Consider the following 19314-nt stretch of genomic DNA (forward strand, 5'->3'; position numbering starts at 1 on the left):
AAGAACTCTTTAACAAATATAAAATAATCGGTTAGAAGTCTTAACACACCCATATATGTCTTGTACAACTAGGTTTTACAGCGTGGAGTAATGAGTTACCCCATGTGGCCGCTATATGGCCTGGCTGAGGTGTGGCCGATAAGAAAATCATGCAAGAAGCCTGCGAGGTTCTATGGGGGCTGCCACAGTTTACGCAGTGGAGTTCCTGATTACAATCAACCTCGTTGTGGTTAGCTCGACATCTATTACACCCGATAGGGTGGTTGCAATTTTCTCCAATGTGGTCGTTGCGCTTACAGCTGAAGCATAGTTTAATTTCAGGGATAAACTTACTTATAACTCCGAGATTTTCGTAAATTTTGACAGTGTCGGCAAGGCTTTGCCTAACATAGATTTTATCTGTGCCGGTACTTTCAAATCCGTAGTCGTGATCCTCTTCTTCAAACTCCGATCTTCTTTTAAAGAGTTAAATTTTTTCGACTCCCCTCTGTGCAGAGGGGTGAAGACTCTCCCATATGCCTTGTTTAATGAAATCTGTGGGAATCCTATGTATAATTTTCACCTACATCTACAGATACATGAGTTGGGGATGAACGCCACCCAGTTCGCATTGATTTCGAATATTCCCCTGTCAACAAAATAGTTTACGTCCTCTTCTTGGTTAAACTATATCAGGAATTTTTTTTGCCCTGCTTTATTGATTTTCCTGACTCTAATGTTATGGGCCCTCAAAGTTTTTCCCAGGTGCATTGGGTGTAAATTTCCCAAGTTTTTTTCCGGGTCTTTACCGAAAATATAGGTTACATAAGGCCGTCCTCTAGTTTCTCGGCTGTTTTTTTTATGGCTTTTTCAATAATTTTTTTACGGGCAAAGCATCGAAATAATCAATCTCATTGTTTTTGCATAATCTTTATTAACATTTAAATAAGCTTTACAAATTTTTTGAAGTCAAAATATATAATAGAATAGCAGTTATAGTGGCCGACAGGAAGACATCAAGTAAAAGAGGTGCTTGACGGTGACCAAGATTGCGGCTGTTCTGCTTATCTAAAATCAAAAAACCAAACGGCATTTTAATCTTCATATTCAAGACTAGCGATTGAACTAGAGTGAATTCTAAATTACAAAAATTGACTTTTTTATACACTTTTGAAAATTACATTCTATTTTTTACTCATTTTTTCTCAAGTTTTTCGCTCGTACGAAAAAAACTATCGAAGCAATCATGATAATCCTAGTTCAATCGCTGGCTTATAACATATTAAAGATGCTGTATAAATTTGAACAAGATCGGTGCAATAGTTTCTGAAATATCGTGGTTACCGTTTCGAAAAATGGTGTTTCGAGAAAAACGCGTTTGAAAGTTCGCGCATGTGATTTATACTAAAAATTCCATCTCACCGTCAATCTGCTATGCCTGGACCATACAATAGGCCTTCCTCTTCTTCTTGGAAGTCACGCAGAGCTGCTCTGTCTTCTCTTTTCGCGATTCGGGCCTGTTTTACAACATCGCTCGTGCGCCTTTCTGAACGGTCGATCCGAGAGCTATCACGCTGTTGAACATATCCTTTAGCTTGTGGGCCGATTTTCACTCCCATGGTTTCCAAGGTCTTCAGGATAGCTTCGAATCCTTCGTTGAAGATTATGACAGCGAGAAACGTGGCGATTTCGACCACTTTTGGCCCAGAATGGAGGTGCTTCGGAGCAAAAGTCCAGATTAACGAATTGAGCGACTCGTTATTATTTTGAGTTTCCGATCCCAGGCATCTGCATAACAATTCTTGTTTGGATAAATCCTCATAAATTGGCTTCATGACTTTTTGAACTGCTTCAGAAAGAGGCGGTTTATTGTGTTTGAATTGCTCAGCCTCTCCGAGAAACTCAGCTCTCCGCCATTTGCACCAACTAGATTCGCCTGCAGGACAATTTTGATGCTGTGGATTGCTGTCTGTGGAAATCTTGTGAAAGAATGTTGCCCAAATTTCCTTTCTCATTTCCTCGATAGAATCTGGATGTCTCCGAATAGCTAATCCATAATACTTTGTCATCTCACCAATCAATTTATCAGTGAGTTTTCCTGCACCTTTCCCACCAATGCCTTTATTAGATTTTTTTGCATTTCGGAGCCGAGTCCCCATCCTCTTTTCAACGTGTCCAACACACTCTTTTTTTACAACAACAACATCTTCTCCATATGGTTCTGCATTCAAAATACCTTTGAATGTCTTGCTATCACCATCTCCTATGTATGTCGTATATTGAACTTGATGTTTATCTACTGAACGAGAAAACATTTTCACAACTGCATCTATTTCCATCTTCCCAGAACTTTCAGTATGATTTCGAGTACAATTTTCTTCATGATCAGCGAGCCATCCTGCATATCCAACTGGATCATTATTTTTTTTATTTTTCCACAAATTGCATCCAGCACAAAAACTACTCATTACACACGCATCAACCACTTTACCGGTGTACTTGGCAATTAAAGTTGAAACTCCGAATAAAGATGAAAATCCTCTTTTTTTCCATGTGTCATCTCCAGATACGGTGAATTCATTTTCTGCTTTTCCTTGTTCTTGAAGGATTTCCTTTTCTTCATTAACCGCAATCGACAACACTGTATCAAAAACGGCCGAAGAAGCTGAGTGAATATTTTCTAATATGGAATAGTACGTGTTCAAAGCAAAACCTTGTCCCATATCCATCAGTCCACAGAAAATTCTATAGCCTTCATAACCGACTCCCAACAAACGCATCACGAAAACTAAGCGACGATTTATTTCGTAGGCTTTACCGATTTTTGGGCATGAATCTATTTCTTTTTCTTTCTCACACTTGCACGCCATAGAAATTTTAAAGCCCAATCCTCGTATATCACGTTGATGGAAAGTCACCGTACTTTTGCACTCTTTACAAATAACAGCCGAAGAAATGGTTGAAAATACACTCACAAAATTCAAAATACAATACAAAACAGTCTGTTCAACGTTCACTTCAAAATTTTTATTTTGACGAAGTTTCGTCGCTGACGCCGATGTAAACGACTTGTCTTGTTCAAAAGTGTGTCGGTTGCCCGCGAATTTTCGCTTTTTAGGTCGATCGTAACGAGCCGGGGCGTCTCTACTTCCTTTCTTGAACATTTTGAAAATTATTTTCAAAAAATCAGCTACGTGCGACTCGCAAGAGAAAATATAGTACGCTTCGCAACTGCCACAGAAAAACTGAACTAAAACTTCACGGCGTCTTAGTCAATATTCGAAAGCGTCTGTCAACGGTCTCGGCTCCCCTTTACTCGGGCCTAATTCACAAAAGGTTCAGGTAGCAGTTAGATTTAGGGATATCAATACAATGGTCAGCGCCGCTCGGCTTTCGGAGCAGCCCGGTGCGCGCTCCTGCTCCGTTCCAGGGCCGTAACTTGTGAACCACTTCGAATATCGAAAAATCCTTTGGCACACATTTTCTACACATGTTGTAGATGTGAGTTATGAAAAAAAAAAATCGATTTTTTCGACTCGAGAAACTAGAGGACGGCCATAAGGGGATGCCGAGTCTCTAGTATATCTGTTGTTAGGTTTTTTCAATAATTCAGTCCTGTACAGTATTTGACTGGTGCGGCCAACAATCAGTACAGGCTCAATGTCGGACGGGTTATTCTGATCTATCCCCTCCGCGGGACTTGGGGAATCACTGCGGACAAGCCGTCTTACCCAGATGGGTGCAGACTCGGCGTAGCCATGCTGGGGCTCTCGTCCCACGTTTGCATACTGGAATTTCTGCCTGTGCCTATAATGTCCTGAATTTCACAAATGAATAAATCAACCGCCCCGGCGGATAGCTCCCTGGGATGGTTGTTACGCGCTCTATTACTGTCAGAATTATTTGCGGATCTATTGCATCTGTCTCCTTTCTTATTGTGATTCTTCCTACGCGTTGTGGACAGAGCTAACTAGGGTCTGATTACTGAGAGTGTTATCAGGGCGTCTCGCTAGGATGCTCTGGACAGTTCTCATACATTAGTTACTTCTACAGACTTAACTATATATGTATGTAGTTCGACTATATTTACATATAAATTTGAATATTTTTATTTTTATAATTTATGTTGTTATTGTTCCCCATCTCCTTCTGACTAAGTAATTGAAACTAGCCTTATTTAGTATAGTCTTATTCTATGCTCATTTTAGGGTTTAGTTACCGTTAGTACCACTTGGGGTGTTGGGGAAGATGTTTTTTGTTCTCTTATTGATTCTGCACACGCTTCTCTAAGGTCTTTCCCTCCGCGAGGGAGAATGAACCAAAGGTGGAGTCAGTTGAAATGTTCTCTGGAGCTCTTGCTACCCGTACTTCTATTCACATATTCGCCTCTATCTTACTGCTGATACTGGAGTTGGCGTGAGTTTTTAGGCTTTGTGCTGTACACTGCTCTTCCCTACCCTTCTTTGCACGTAGGTAAGACTGACGTCTGTGCGTCGTGGCAATACTTTGACCGTTGGAGGTTATACATATAAAAGTTATATCATGTGTAATGCGCTATTTACACGCATTTTTAAATCTGGTATTACTACGCCAGCCATATTAAAACGGGAATAACGGCACCGTGTAAACGTACTTTATGTGAGCCACTGTCGAGCTGCTGTAGGCAGAGAAACGAGCTGATTTGCTGCTGCTCATGTGACCCTCTTACTGGTGGCCTGTCCTCTCAATTTCACAAAATAATCTACTATTAAATTTGGCTATCTTCTTTCAACTTTGATACCGAAACTTCACGTTATCTCTGTTTCAAAACGCTTTCACAATCAATTAATGATTAAAGCTGTAGCAAGAGATATGCGGTATGTGGTGTGAGCTAGATAACGACTACCAATTGCCGCGTGAGCGCTGTTCGCTCTCCCACTCACATAATGGCTCGTCGTTAGCTAATTTCGTTAAAAGATATTACGGGAATCATGTTATTGTGGTGAACTAATTTAAGATAAAAATGACAGATTTTGAAAAAATTGATAATAATGAGAATTTGAGTAGCATGCATGACTTGCTACGAGACAATGCGACAAGATAATTTCACATCGACCGGATTATGCGAGAAACAGGCTCCAATCAGTTTAGATTTTTCATATCCCCAATAAACTCATGAGCATTTACATGGAGGAGTAGCATTCGCAGTAAACCAAATTCGGGTCATGGTGAAATATCAAGAGCAAATTAACAGTTGCATAGTAATTCAACTTGTTCAAGTAAGTACCGATAATATTAACATGCAATGCTCTAAGTTAAATGCACTCCACATTTGGTTCAAATAGATACGTGTATTCTCTAATGATATATCAGTGTGACAGTAGGTTACAATTGGTATTGTAGAAGGATCATTTTCATGTACAATGTATTTAATTATTGAAGTTCATTATTTATACAAAATATTATCACAAGTATCTTATTTGATGTAACAACAAGATTTGCGGAGGCGATTGTATTCGCAATATGAATGTAAATATATACATTTTTACATGGCGTCACGTTATAGTACGTAGGCTAAGTTATAAGTCACTACATATTATTCTAAATTCTGTATTTGCGTTACAAGCGATACGCTATAAGTATCATCAAACACATATTATATTATGCTGTATTATATATATTACTTATATACACATAATACATTGATGCGATGTACAATATTGGATAATAGACTTGAAGTACTTCGTTGTACATCATGATGATAGGAAATAGCTAATAGTTAATGAATGATAATATCATATGAGTAGAATGGCAACTGAATACAACTTTGTTCCTTTGCTAAAAGTAATGCGTTGTTGTATGCTCCTAAGCTTTCAAAAACTAAAAAATTATATTACGAACATAATTTATATCCGTCACGTCTATGGTAATTTTTTAAATGTTTACTCCATATCTGTGAAAGCTCTTCATGTATTGACTAAGCTGCAGATAACTGATAAGTGTGCCGCATACGATGTTACATGTCACATGCGATACCTATGTACAGTGGTGTTTAACTAAATACACAAATAAACAACAGCGAACTGTTTATGTGTGTATAAATAATTAAATTCGGCTGAACTAGCATATTACGTACCATTTTTACCCGTATAATTTCTCAACGTTTTAAGTACGTATGTAGGTATGTATAAATATGTATATACGTTCTTCCATGTCAAGCAGGGCACTTCTGACATCATGTTTCGCACGTTTGTTGAATTTTTGTACAGATTTTATAAAATAAACAGACTTTACCATTCTGTTTGTGTGTTTTTTGTTTAATTTCAACCTTTTTCTAAGCTGATTTTTTCTTGCTAAACTTTCTAGCTTCATCTCTCAAGTTATTGTCGGTAAAACAATATTCGCATTAAACGTTTGTTAATTCCGCAAGAATATATAGAAAAGTGACAGGAAAATTGTAGTGAAGCAGTTGAATTTTTGATTTATTGCATTCCTATTAATGTGAAAAAATTCTTATATCCAAGTCTTATGAAAGGTGATTACTAGTTCGTCGTCGGTTGATTGTGAGACCGAGTATTATTATTCGAATCATTATTGTCGTTTTGTAAAGAACAAAAGCTAAAAGCTTAGAACTCTATGCGTACACGGTAGTAGAAAGGTCTTAGATCTCAACATTACCATTTGATACTGGATCTATATCATTTGCCGTGACACGTACATACATATACCAGACTACACCCATAGCTAGGGAAAATGTGTGAAATTAAACACATTTTAATTATAAGGAATGTTTGACTCGTATCACAGGCTACTGCAGTATTCGTAACGAACAGCAAAGTTTTTACTCATTGTTTGGTAGGGCTGGAACTACTAGTTGGAATAATATTTCTATGTTTTATTCCATTTAGCTCGTCTTGAATTTGTTGGAGTGACTTGCCCTTGGTTTCGGGTAGCAAAAAGTATACGAAGAAGACGCCGCCGAAACTAATTACGGCGAAGATCCAAAATGCAGTATAATTACCCAGGCTAACCTCGATGTTCGAGTAAAATTTCGTTATACAAAATGCTAAAATCCAGCAGAATACCACGGTTAAACTTGAGGCCTTGGATCTCACATCTGAAGCGAAAAGTTCACCCATCACAGCCCATGCGAGAGGACCCCAGCCGAAGCTGTACGTTGCTATGAAGACGACCAACGATACCACAGGTAACCAAGATATAGCAGTCAGATCACTGTTAATATGTTGTAGATAAAAGTAGAGACCAAGAGTGCCCTGCAACGGTCAAAGTAGGAAGCAAATTATTATTATATATATATATGATACATTACTATAAATTATGTAATTGAAAGGCGGAATAAGCATTTCTCAATCTGTAATTATGTACGGGAAGAATCACATATTTTTTTTTTTTTTTCATTTCTAAGTACTCTGAATGTCAGGTACGTCAAAAATGTACTCAATGCCAAAACACAATCGTCTATACGATGAAGCTATTTGATGACCTTATTCGGTTAGTGACAGTTTCCTGACCTGCATACGGAATTGATTACCGGGAACTTAATATTTAATGTCTACAAAATTCCACTTTAATGTTATGGAGCAAACGTAACTTTCTTGCTATCACAAATACAAGTACTCTGTTCCACAAGAAGGTAGTTTATAGTTCACACATTTTTCTTCATGGGATAAGTATATGGCAAGCGCGGGTTTAAGCGTGAGCTAAATTTATGAAACAAACTTATTTACAACTAATATTACCAATGATCCGCTCATATAATAATACATTTAATTCCAGAAAACAATATTGCGATAGTAAGAAGCAAATTGTATGTAAAGGTATAATACGTGCAAATGCTTTAGAGGGCTTTATATCCATTATAGGCATGTCTTCATAATATGACGACATCGGTTACTTGATACAGAATGTATCTTTTCTAATAAATAATACATGTAACTTTGTATATTTTATATCACTATAATCTGACGAATGTGAATCATAATATTCGAAACCGTATTTGTGAATTCGAATCTTTTCATTATAACATAGCTCAACTAAGAAAAATTGTGTGTGTGGGGGGGTTGGGGGGGGGGGGTAGCTTCGGAAAGTTTTGCAAATAAAAACGGTAGGTAGATGTTAATATTTTCACCAGGATTTGAGAGTGACGGAAGACCGATAACAAGTTCGGTAGGATAGTCACATGATGGCAGATTACTGCTGAATTCTACGACATAGGCCCCAAAAATCGTATAAAAGAAAACCTTATCACAGAAGTTTCTGAAAAATATTACATTTTCAATATATCTTTCACTTTTGTCTGAATAAATCAACTATGACTAAAACCATTGATAGCATTTTTTTGATAAACTTTAGATACCTACTAAAAACAATATCGAATTTTTCATCTAAATATCGCATTTTCACTGATATATGAAAATGTCGATGAAATAGACAACTAGAGTCAATTTTGAAAACCTACGTCTACTCCGAGGGTCGTTGACATCAAATCTTTCTAAGACCACTTAAACATCAAGGGTAACAAAACCATTGTTGACCAGTGTAATATTAATGTATTGAAAAAGTCAGTGAAATCTGCATCAGTGAAGGATTAAAAATAATGCCACATTGTCATAAGTGTCTTGTCATTTCGCAGCAATAAATACGGTACAATGCACGCTAAGTACGAATTTGGTGTCTTCCTGTAGACCGTACAGCACATATTATTGATAAGCGAGTCCATACATTACTTACTATTGCATGTCACGAGCAATTCATCACACATTTCTGACCATTTGTCACGGTGATACCACGATCTGTATTCACATTATTACATACCATATTGCAAAATCGAAACTAGGGTAGAATGCAGCTTGATTGAATGTACATTGTAAAAGAAAAGTTACAAGGATTGTACTGTATTCGTATTAAGACTGATACTTAATACGTTATACTTTGTGATTTCGAGTGACGATGTAGCGCATGCTATGTGTTGTGAGACACATGGCAAAATATTTGCATCAACTGTTAGTCCGATGATGATTTAGTCTCCATGTTTCATTAATATACCGTGTATCCATGAGCAAAGTGCGCACTTTATGCGCGTGCGTCAAGTCGTTCGAATTTTATTGGCTGACAGTTGCTGCCTGATTGAGCAGCCGACACAATACCAATCGTGACGGTCAGAAAATGTCCCCAGGTCCCCACCATTACGTGTGGGCAATTGCTGTCGGTGTTGTTACGAAAACCAGTTCGTCGATTCGGAGCTAATCCGAAGTAAAATAAATCAGGCACACGTTAATCATGTCAATCAAATCGTCGGATTCCTTCGACGGTCAATTTATTACTGTAATCCGGAAATCATTATTAACAAAATACTTTACCAATACTTCGCGCTTCCCTTGCGAACTCGGTAGAGGTTCATAAGGTTCATAACAACACCGACAGCAGTTGCCCACAGACAGTGATGGGCTCCTAGGGTCATTTTCTGACAGTCACGATTGGTAGTGCGTCCGCTGCTCAATCAGGCGGTAACTGTCAGCCAATAAAATTCGAAGGACTTGACGCATGCGCATAAGGTGCGCACTTTCTTCATGGATGCACGGTAGACGGATAACTGTCGAGAGTCACGCCCTGTTTGAGCTCAACAAATGACCACACTAGTATTAGATTTTTATGTCTAACTCGTTTTTCACGGTGAACCATAATGAGAGCCTAACACTCATCTCTTAGTGCAGTAAGTTCTGCATATATCGCAGCAGTATCTGAAACGGGCATACTTCGATTTCCATAGATATGGGAATAGCTTGATACATTAACGAATGGATAAGTATATGTATTGGTATCTACTTCTTGTCCACCGAAGCCATAATGCTGCTACTAGCACTTTGTTATCTCCGTGAAGTAGATACCATGTTCGGTTGCGCAAATTGCTCATCATTACGTTTTGTTGGTTAAAATATACAAGTGTTTTTCTTTTGTTTTATCCCTACTGATAAAAAGTCAGGTTACTCATGTTTAAGCAATTAACAAACGAATTAAACAAAATGTAGATGTTCAACTACTGAACTGAGTTGTGACAAATTTAAACCCAAATTTTTCACATCATATAATAGGGGCCCCGAGTCTCTTCAAATTAAAAATCAAAGGTCCATTTTTAAAGTTGATACCATATTTCGTAATGCCGTTTTCCGCTAATGCCGGATTGTGCGAAGAGCTTTTATGGGGACTGAGCGTGAGTACCTGTAGCGCCGCGAGTGGCCAAAATTGTCCCTATCGACGGGACTTGCTTTAACTTTGACAAATGGTCTGGCGGTTATATGTCATCATTTTTTCGAAAGAACAAATATGTTTACCGAAAAAAAGACTTCTCCCGGTGTAAGAAAAGTGAAAGTTAGTTGTTGCGCTATCGGTTGTTACTATAGTCTCGGAAATACCGAGTAAACCGTTATTAACTGTCCCTATACGACAGGACGATTCAAAACGATTAGTTAATTTCAAGCCATGGCGTAACGACGGAAGTTTATGGTTGGTTGAGGCATTGGCGTAGACAGGGGAAATTGCCCGTCGGTTGGGATTAATAGAATCGATTTGGCGCTGCCGTGAATTTTACGCACGGTCTCTATAGACAATAAATTTCATTGTTTTATTGTAAATGATTCTGCTCACGTGCATTTTTAACTTACCATCGATACTGTTTGACCGATCGACGAAGCAATAAGAAGCAATTTCCTGCCGAGTCTCTCAACGACAAGAGGAGTGATAAAAGAAGCAGCGAGCATCACGCCACCAACAATGATGGTGGCAATATCGCTGGACAAGTTGCCTCCTGCGGCGTTGAATATATCTCCGGTGTAGAACAAAACTACGTTGATTCCACTGAATTGTTGGAAGAACACTAGCGCACAAGTCAACAACAGCGCTTTGAAGTTAGCTTTTACTGTGAACAAGGCGGCATAGGAACTTTCATTCCTGTACGCTTCTTCTACGACGACCTGGAATACAATGACAATATATTTATAGATACTTATCGACATATTGATATAAGGAAATGATTAATTCATCAAGTTTAAAGTGTCAAATCCGTTTTTGATTTGTGGTTAAGCTTTCGACTCGATCTTCGTTTAGCTTTAAAGAGTGCACTTGACTTTATTGAGTCTGATTGGAAAATTGTAAGGTCCGTACAGTGAAAAAACTTTTCTAGTCTAATCGAATGAAGGGTGACAATGTAATGATTTTTGTGTAACTGAACAGACTCCAACCAATATGATAAAACTACGATACGAACAATATGATATCAGTATGATAACATTTCACGCACCTGCATCTCATCAACTTCTTTTTGGACGCCAGCTGCAGATTTTCCTCTCAGTCTTGCGACAGACTTGATAGCATCATCTTTGCGTCCTTTGCTTAGGTAGTAATACGGACTCTCGGGTAAAGTGAGAAACAATGCAAAAAAGACGAGGGGTACGCAGATACAGGCGATCCATAAAACCGTGTATGATACGTAGGGTCCGATAGCATAGGAGTATAAGAGACCCGCAGTAATGAACATTTGGAAGAGAGACCCAAGCGCTCCTCTGATCGGCGTCTAAGAAAGTAACAAATACCACTTTCAAGTTTCGTTGGTTTTGAATTACGTTTCCTTATGCGTTGAGATTTTCTTAAGCAATAAGTAGAACGAACGGATGGGTAGCTTTACCTCAGCAATTTCACCGACATACATGGGGAGTGCTGTGAAGCAAAGTCCCGCTGCAAACCCGAAGAAAATTCGTGCTATGTAAAGTTGCACGACGTAAGCGGCGGTCCCTGTCAGTATCCATCCAATAACGAATGGGATTACGCTGGCAAGAAGGGCAGTTTTTCGACCATATCTAAAATTTAAACGCATAATTAACTTTGTACCATTCGAACGAAAATAGAAATATCTGTCATTGTCATGTTCATCCAGCACCTATTTGGTGTTGCATACATTTTGTAGTAGATTAATTTTAAGTATTCTAAATTTAAAACTTCCAGTGGACTGTCTGGGTTAATCAAAAAATAGATGTTGGTATTACCATGTTATTTTCAATCAACGTTAGGAGTTATTAATTGATTTTTTTTCGAAACCAACAACTTTGACGACGTTATTTTTATTAGTGGATCTATGACTCAGAAAACTATTTAGAAAAATTAAAACGTAAATGATGTCATGGCAAGATTTTATTGTGTGCTACAAAACGAAGCCCCGAGTAGCATACCGTAAGTTTATTACCGACCTATTGCCAACAAAATATGAAGTCAACTAATTTCCGTCAATCAAAAATACACCTTTTAAGCTAATATAGACATGACTTATACGTGCTAACTACATGCGTACGAAAATATAATGTCTAACAAGAATTGTGCTTATTTTATAATTTTTACGTATAGAAAGTTAGACTCATGATCTCGGTTAGTGTACAAAGATTAACGTATTTCGATTCTTTTGCTGAACTATGATGACGGCTACACTATGTCTATTTTCGGCCCGTCACTTTCGTCCTAAATCTGTTGTACAGATGTTGCGAAATTGACTGAAAAATCGGGGCCTTTGTGTCAAGTTGTGGCCAATTCTGCGTCAGCATTTTCTGTGACGCCAATAAACCGCCTGTAATCGCTTGGATAATGCTACCAGCTTGGTCTTTCTACCGTAATTGATCCCAAGTCGAAACTTACAATTAGCGCCTAGTTTAAACCGTACCTAGGAGCTTCTAAAAATAGTAAAGTAGGTTGTATTTCAATGCAATGTCGGACTCTACTTTAAAGCTAATAAAGTCCGCAGTTTTCCGAGATTTACCAAGTTTAGGTTCAAAGTAGGGTCTGTCTAGAATCTCCTTCAATTCTTCAGAAGTAGGGATAAATCTGCTTGCTTGAAACTTTCCTCAAACGCTCAAAACCCTACCCCGCTGATAAAGATCTATCGATTCTGATTGATTGCGATTGAAATACAAAAATTACGATTGAAACGATACAAGATGAAATTAAAATCCCAATAAATTGGGTTACACATGAGTTGAATCTTATTTTCCGTTGTTATATATAATTAATCCAGGTATGTAATAATTGATGCATTTTTAAATTAGGATTCTATATTTATTGTTAGTGACACAAACTTATAGTTCATAACTATCATCTAATTTCAGTTGAATGTATGCATAAATTTTAGAATTTTGTATTTATATTAAAATATTCAATAATTGATGATTTTTAATTAGGCTTCTATGTTTATCGTTAGTGATACCAATTTATAGCTTGTAACTATCATCAATCCAGTTCAGAGTATTAATAAACTTTCGACGTTTGTACTTATGTTAATTTGTAGTTCCTGTCGTTAAAGGGGTTTCTGTATTCGTAAGAGCGTTGAATAAATACACTTGAAATGCAATACTGAATTTTGAACTATTATTGAAACTTATGAAAATTATGTCGAAATAGTCCTTAGATTGTTCATTGTTAACACTTTAATGCCACTATAATAATGTATCTATAGAGGACGAGTCACTGGTCCAATTGAAGAGCTGTAGATTGAATATCGATAACAAAGGATCCATCGTCTACTGAGAGCGTCAAAGTATGTAAGGTGTGCTACTTTAATTCTTAGGAGTTGGAGGTTCAATGTTGGGTTTGTTCTTAAATTTTTAGAAGTTGAAAGTTCAATTTAGGGCTTGTTCTTAAATTTTTAGGAGTTAGAGGGTGAATGTAGGATTTCTAGGTTCAGTTTCCTTCAAAGTAGGTTAAACAAACCTTGGTAGGGTCAAATGTAGGTGCTAAATTTCGACTTGGGATATAATGATGAATTACTTACTTTTCAATGACGAACCCAGCACCAAAACCACCGAATGCAGCACCCATTGCAACCAAAGAACCTATCCAAGATCCTTCTTCACTGGTAATTGCCCGGCCAAAAGGGTTGTTAGCATTCGTTGGGGATTCCTTAAGCATGGGTAAGACGGGGCTGGTCCAGCCCATTGCGGCCCCGGTTGCCACGGCACCGCAATTCCCTGAGGAATAAAGGTGACTTTACAGTCTATGATGGTGTACCATTCGTCCGTAAATCGATTTTATTGCTGCAGTATTTAGACGTACTCAATTTCAAAATCTGCATGAAGTAATGTCATTAGTCCACTAAGTATTTGTCAGCACCTTCAACTCCATTCGAAAACGAGACAAATTTGAAGGTTTTTTAGATTGAAAAAAAAAAAACATTACACTCATCGCATTGTTGTCAACTAACGTATACATGCATATATGTAAATTCAACGTGTCCATTCCTGTGTAATTACGGTTTGATGATTTTCATGCACACACTTAAAATATACTGTTATATCATGCCTTATCATACAGTAAATGACGTTCAGTGGTTCTCAATCGGGCGATCTTTACAATAGGGAGATGATTTCCCAAAGGCGGCTTCTGCTTTTTCCAAATACTCATTTCCTACGCGTATCGCTACTTCACGAGTATACTTCTGACAACAATATATTTGACTTTCACTGTCTTAAAATCACGTTCTTTGTACTTTCCACAATGGAGGTACGACGAGATATTACTTGTCGTATTTCAACCTACAATACAACCGCTTGGATTGTTTGTCGGCAATAAAGATGACTGACTTTTTGCACTGAAACACGTGAATGAAATATACGATTATACCTACTCAGCTAATCGTCGTATAATCCTGAAATTTTCCATCCACAGTGGATTGTGTGTTTGCTGCGCATGAGCATTCTGTGTTACTGCGATGAGCACATTCTCAATCTGATTACAACATGACCGTAGTTTCATTCTCGATTCGAACGTCACGATAACCAAGAACACATGTTTCTTTTTATCGTTGTGTTTTTTAATTTCATTTCGATTACGTATACCGAATGCCAATATGTGTATACTAAATGTTAGTAATAATGACACCATTTTTTATCAGTTGGTTAGTTTGATTTACGGTTTTTATCATTGCGAAACTATATACAATAATATATTGATGATGTTATCGTAAATTGTCGTCAATTTATATAGTAATTTGTAACGTTAGCATTCGAAAATCCTCTAAAGTTAAAAAAATCATTATATATCAATATCGCTGCTGTATTGATAAGCAAAGGATTACCGAGGGTTTAATAATAGACCCCAAAGTCCACTAAGAAAATTCCGTACTTCTACTCATGCACGCGTTGTTGAATTTGTGTGTTAGTTGGGTTTCGTGGATCATTACTCCGCATTAAGAAACTTACAGGGTGAGCCATTTTAAGAATGTTTGACATCCATGGGTGAGGCCAGGCAGGTCTAATTTGTACGGAACGTTGTGTTATAAATTACAAGCTTAAAATTAATCAACAGCGGCCAGCTCATTTCTTTAACTTTAAACGGCCCATACGTTCGATAAACTTTATACTGCTGCGTGCAGTGCTTCTTACACCTAGCGTGAATCTTGTTCGAACTTAAAAGTGCCACATCTCTGTAGTATTTCAAGCTATATGATTGAAAAATAAAACTGGTTAAATTCATGTTTAAAACATTGCAAACATTATTTTTCTCAAGATATTTTACTAATATGTGATCATAGTATCATTAGCGGCATTTTTTTTTTGCAGTAAAGTATAGTCACGTAATTTTGAAATTAATTTTTTTATGCACGTACATGAAGTTGATCGTGTGTCGGGTATCTTGTTTGATCTGCATGTAACGTCAGTCTGTCGAAAAAAAATTATAGCCTATAGGTATCTTATGCACTGAAAACCCAGATATCAATGACAATGAGGCCGACAACTGTTGAGTTTAGATTCGTGGCTCTCAAATTATTTGGATACGCATTATCAGGACGGAACAGCTAAGTATTGATAATTAAGTGGGTTAAATGCGTGGAGCAGAAACAGAATAGTTCCAATTCCATTTAACAATCGATTTCAACTTTGCAACCTTATTTCAATGTGCAGCTAGAAAGTTCATATAACATTGCAATGGAAGTCCACGGAAGTAAGTTGCGAATATGTTTTGTCATGACGGTGAAAAATTTTCTGTCGTAAATCACAATAATTCTGAAGAAACATTCATAATTAAATATGACTGAAAATTACCGATAGATATAATTTCAACATAATTAGTAAATATTATGAATAATTTGTTTTCCTTGCATCTATCTTTCATTTTGGATATGATATCAGCATAATGTCTGGAACTGAATATTTATGGTTTGATGGTTGCAAATGGGTGTTAAGTATCTGTATTAAAAAATAATGCTTCGCAAATTTCGCAACCCTTCCATTCGTATGTATACGTATTTATATTTTATATTTTCTCAAAAGTGTGTATTATTTTTTATACTGCAATGTTTATTCTGTGCGATTTCTACTTAACGCAATGTATTTTTTTCAGAAATACTTGTTTATGTTCACTATAATGCAGTTAAATCCAGTCTGGATACGGAGTAGTGCAAAAACAACAGATTTGAAATACTATATCTTCAAAAGGTATCTGAGAAGTCCCACGGGCCTATACTCGTGCAGCACTCATGATTCGAAATGAATGTATTATTCATCATGACACTTTTATTTTTAATTATATTGCGCTTGAATATATTTTTGCAATCGGGAAGAAAACTCGTTCTGATTTTTTCATTGTGTTCTCTATTTGATTTTTTATTTATACTTTTCGAAGTATTCAACTTGTTGTGTTCTGTACCTTATACAAAGTTGAATAAAAATCCCAATGGTTTTGATGGGAGCTCAATTGAAGTGAGATGTGTGCTGCAAAGAATAAAAATTTTGAGCACACTGTAGCGAGCTGGAGAAACCCCCAATGGTTTTTAAAAGATATGAAACACAAACGGAACTCATCTTTATGTACTTCGCATATAAGCTGAGGGCCAACAAAGTAGATATTTTACAATCAGCTTAGTTATTTCTGAGGAGTTGCGAGCACGTGACCCTCGATTTGGTATGAATCGTTCATGTGGCTTATAGGCTAAATGAGTTGGACACACCTATTGTATACGCTAATGTATCACTACGAATTAATTTTGACGTTAGTATGTTGTCTACGCGCATAAATATTTAAAACGCAATTAAATATCTATGAGCTACCTCTAAACTTGGCACTTGTCCGTAGGCACTGTATCGATACGAGCAATATTCATCATATATAACTACGGAGTATTTATTTTGAATAAGCTTTTACCAAGTTCAAAGTACTACTCTGACGTGTTCATTGTCCGCAAAATGGACAGAGGAATAGTTAAACAAATTGATAATTGAAATTTTCCGGAAGCTCGTTTTATACGCGACAACTTATAGACTAGCCTCTAGCTATAGCTTTGACAATGTCGCACTAAAAGTTCGTTCAACCGGTACATAAAGTTCAAAATCCTTTAGGGACACTTTTATACGTACGTAAACCGGTGAAATAAACAAATTTTAAATGCAGACATTAATGATTGTGGCGTCAATCGTGAGAGCAGCGGTAAACCCTCTGAAATTCCTGCTTCTCAAAGGGTTAACCTCCGTTCCCAGATCGATATTTTTGATCTTCGAATGACCGAACGATTGTTATTTACGTCCGAACCATACGAATCATCAATACAGAGTTTTCGTACGTATTTCGGGGTGCTGCAATGTGTTCCACCTGTGTTTTGCGGTAGAATAAGGGAAGTAAATATTTTCTTTCTTATTTACAACGTATATAACCACCTCATCATAAATAGAGAAGTGCAGTATTGATTGGATACGCATGGCACTAAAATACATATGTGTCTTATGTGCATTTGAGGTTTATAATCGATGTAAGGTGAACGAGGGGTTGAGCTCACTCGAGAAATGTTTTCAAATCCTCGAAATCTCTAGAATGTTTAAAGTCTCTTACAGTTTGAGATCTGTTTGAAAAATCACTCGAATTCTTCAGCAATACTTTGAAATCTTTTGAAATACTCTGATATTTTTCGAAATTGCTTGAAATATTTTGAAATTTATTGAGATCAGTTGAAAAATTTCAAATCCTTCGAATTTTTGTAAGACTTAGAAATTTTTGCAATCTTGTACTCAAGTGTACAGACAAATTTGAAGAGAAATGGGGTATTTATGTGAACTTAACTGGGTACCTTATCTGTATGATATACACAAATGTAACCACATTCATATCTCTATGTGAAATTTACGGACCTGGACCGGACTTTTGCTTCATATTTTGAGACCACGAGGGCCCACGAGTGAATGGTTTTGATCACAGCATTCTTTTTTTTTCATACATGAAATAAATTCCTGCGGGTAGAGGTTAACGATGACTGATGAAAAAATTTTCTGCATTTCAAGATATCGATTTTTAATACAAGCCATGGCGGGCTAATTTTAGCTCATAAATATTTTACAAACAATTAAGTCATCATCCACGGTTTTGGCTCCACTCAAACATGAGTAACACGTATTTTATGAACTGCCTTCTTTTTAGTGGCAGCGTGAGATATCAGGGCATGGATTTCGGTTTGTGTGTTTCTTTTCATTCCTTTCTGTACCGTGCAAGGTTTGTAGCATGTCACGCATAGAACTGCATGCATTGATCACAATGACCTACACAAGTGAAAGTTTGCCAATATAAATATATTGACGAGAAGTTGCTAATTAATCGAATACGATTTTGTAACGTGGAAATAGTATTCAACGCAAAAGTGACAACGTAAAACAAGATCTCTGGCAGAGAACCACTGCAACGGGTCGGTATTCATCCTGTGATACTCTGTCGTGCAAGAAAATAATTCAATAAAGCAATGACTATTACACATATCTTATATGATAATAACGATACTGCATGCAGTAAACGTCCGGATTTAATCCGTCATCTGATCGTAGTAAGTATCTGAGTATCCAGTGTTTCCTCGATGTGTTACTGTCATGTGCCTAATCAACATTCTGATAATGCAGATTGTATGAATCCAGTGGGTCAGAAAGTGAGAAACAAAACTGATGCCATCGCTTTGATGAAAGACCAATAAGATCTTGACATTACTTGTGAGGTGCTGAGAACTTTGTCTCGATGAGTGGAAGCAATCAAAATTGAAATTGTACAAGCTGTTCCACTTCGCAATCACCGTAAAGTGTGAAAACTGAAACTGCGGATGAGAATCGATCCAACCAAAATCTGCTGGTGAATGGTAAGTTTTATACTGGTCCGTGAAAGTTTTGTGAAGCGAGCATTGCGAGTTCGTCTGTGTATGCAGACATCTATTTGTCGACGTTCTGAATGCTGCGATATCACATTGTGTTCAATTTCTCTGTTTTTAAGTATGTAACCAGTTAGTAGGCGTGTTCAATATCGTTCAATGTCAAAAGCATGATTGGAAGAGGCTTA

The 19314-nt window shown here is 37.1% G+C and overlaps 1 protein-coding gene and 1 long non-coding RNA gene across 6 annotated transcripts in view; both read right to left on the minus strand.

Annotated features, from left to right (window-relative positions):
• Positions 1–909: 909 nt before the first annotated feature.
• LOC124174402 lies at positions 910–1753 on the minus strand. Its single transcript, XR_006868926.1, has 2 exons — positions 1402–1753; positions 910–1047 (listed from the first exon to the last, which is right to left on the minus strand). It is a non-coding gene; the product is annotated as an uncharacterized LOC124174402 (long non-coding RNA).
• Positions 1754–5366: 3613 nt separating this feature from the next.
• Positions 5367–19314, minus strand: part of LOC124174883 (facilitated trehalose transporter Tret1-like) — a 69073-nt gene continuing 55125 nt past the window's right edge. For all 5 annotated transcript variants that reach the window (XM_046554486.1, XM_046554476.1, XM_046554513.1 and 2 more), the window contains 5 exons: positions 13787–13982; positions 11660–11831; positions 11276–11548; positions 10641–10949; positions 5367–7232 (listed from right to left, as the gene is read on the minus strand). In XM_046554486.1, coding sequence (XP_046410442.1) covers positions 6804–7232; positions 10641–10949; positions 11276–11548; positions 11660–11831; positions 13787–13982 — 1379 coding nt within the window. In that variant the 3' untranslated portion in view covers positions 5367–6803. The remainder of the gene's footprint in view (positions 7233–10640; positions 10950–11275; positions 11549–11659; positions 11832–13786; positions 13983–19314) is intronic.

Source organism: Neodiprion fabricii, chromosome 1 (assembly GCF_021155785.1).
Source record: "Neodiprion fabricii isolate iyNeoFabr1 chromosome 1, iyNeoFabr1.1, whole genome shotgun sequence".
Taxonomy (NCBI): domain Eukaryota; kingdom Metazoa; phylum Arthropoda; class Insecta; order Hymenoptera; family Diprionidae; genus Neodiprion; species Neodiprion fabricii.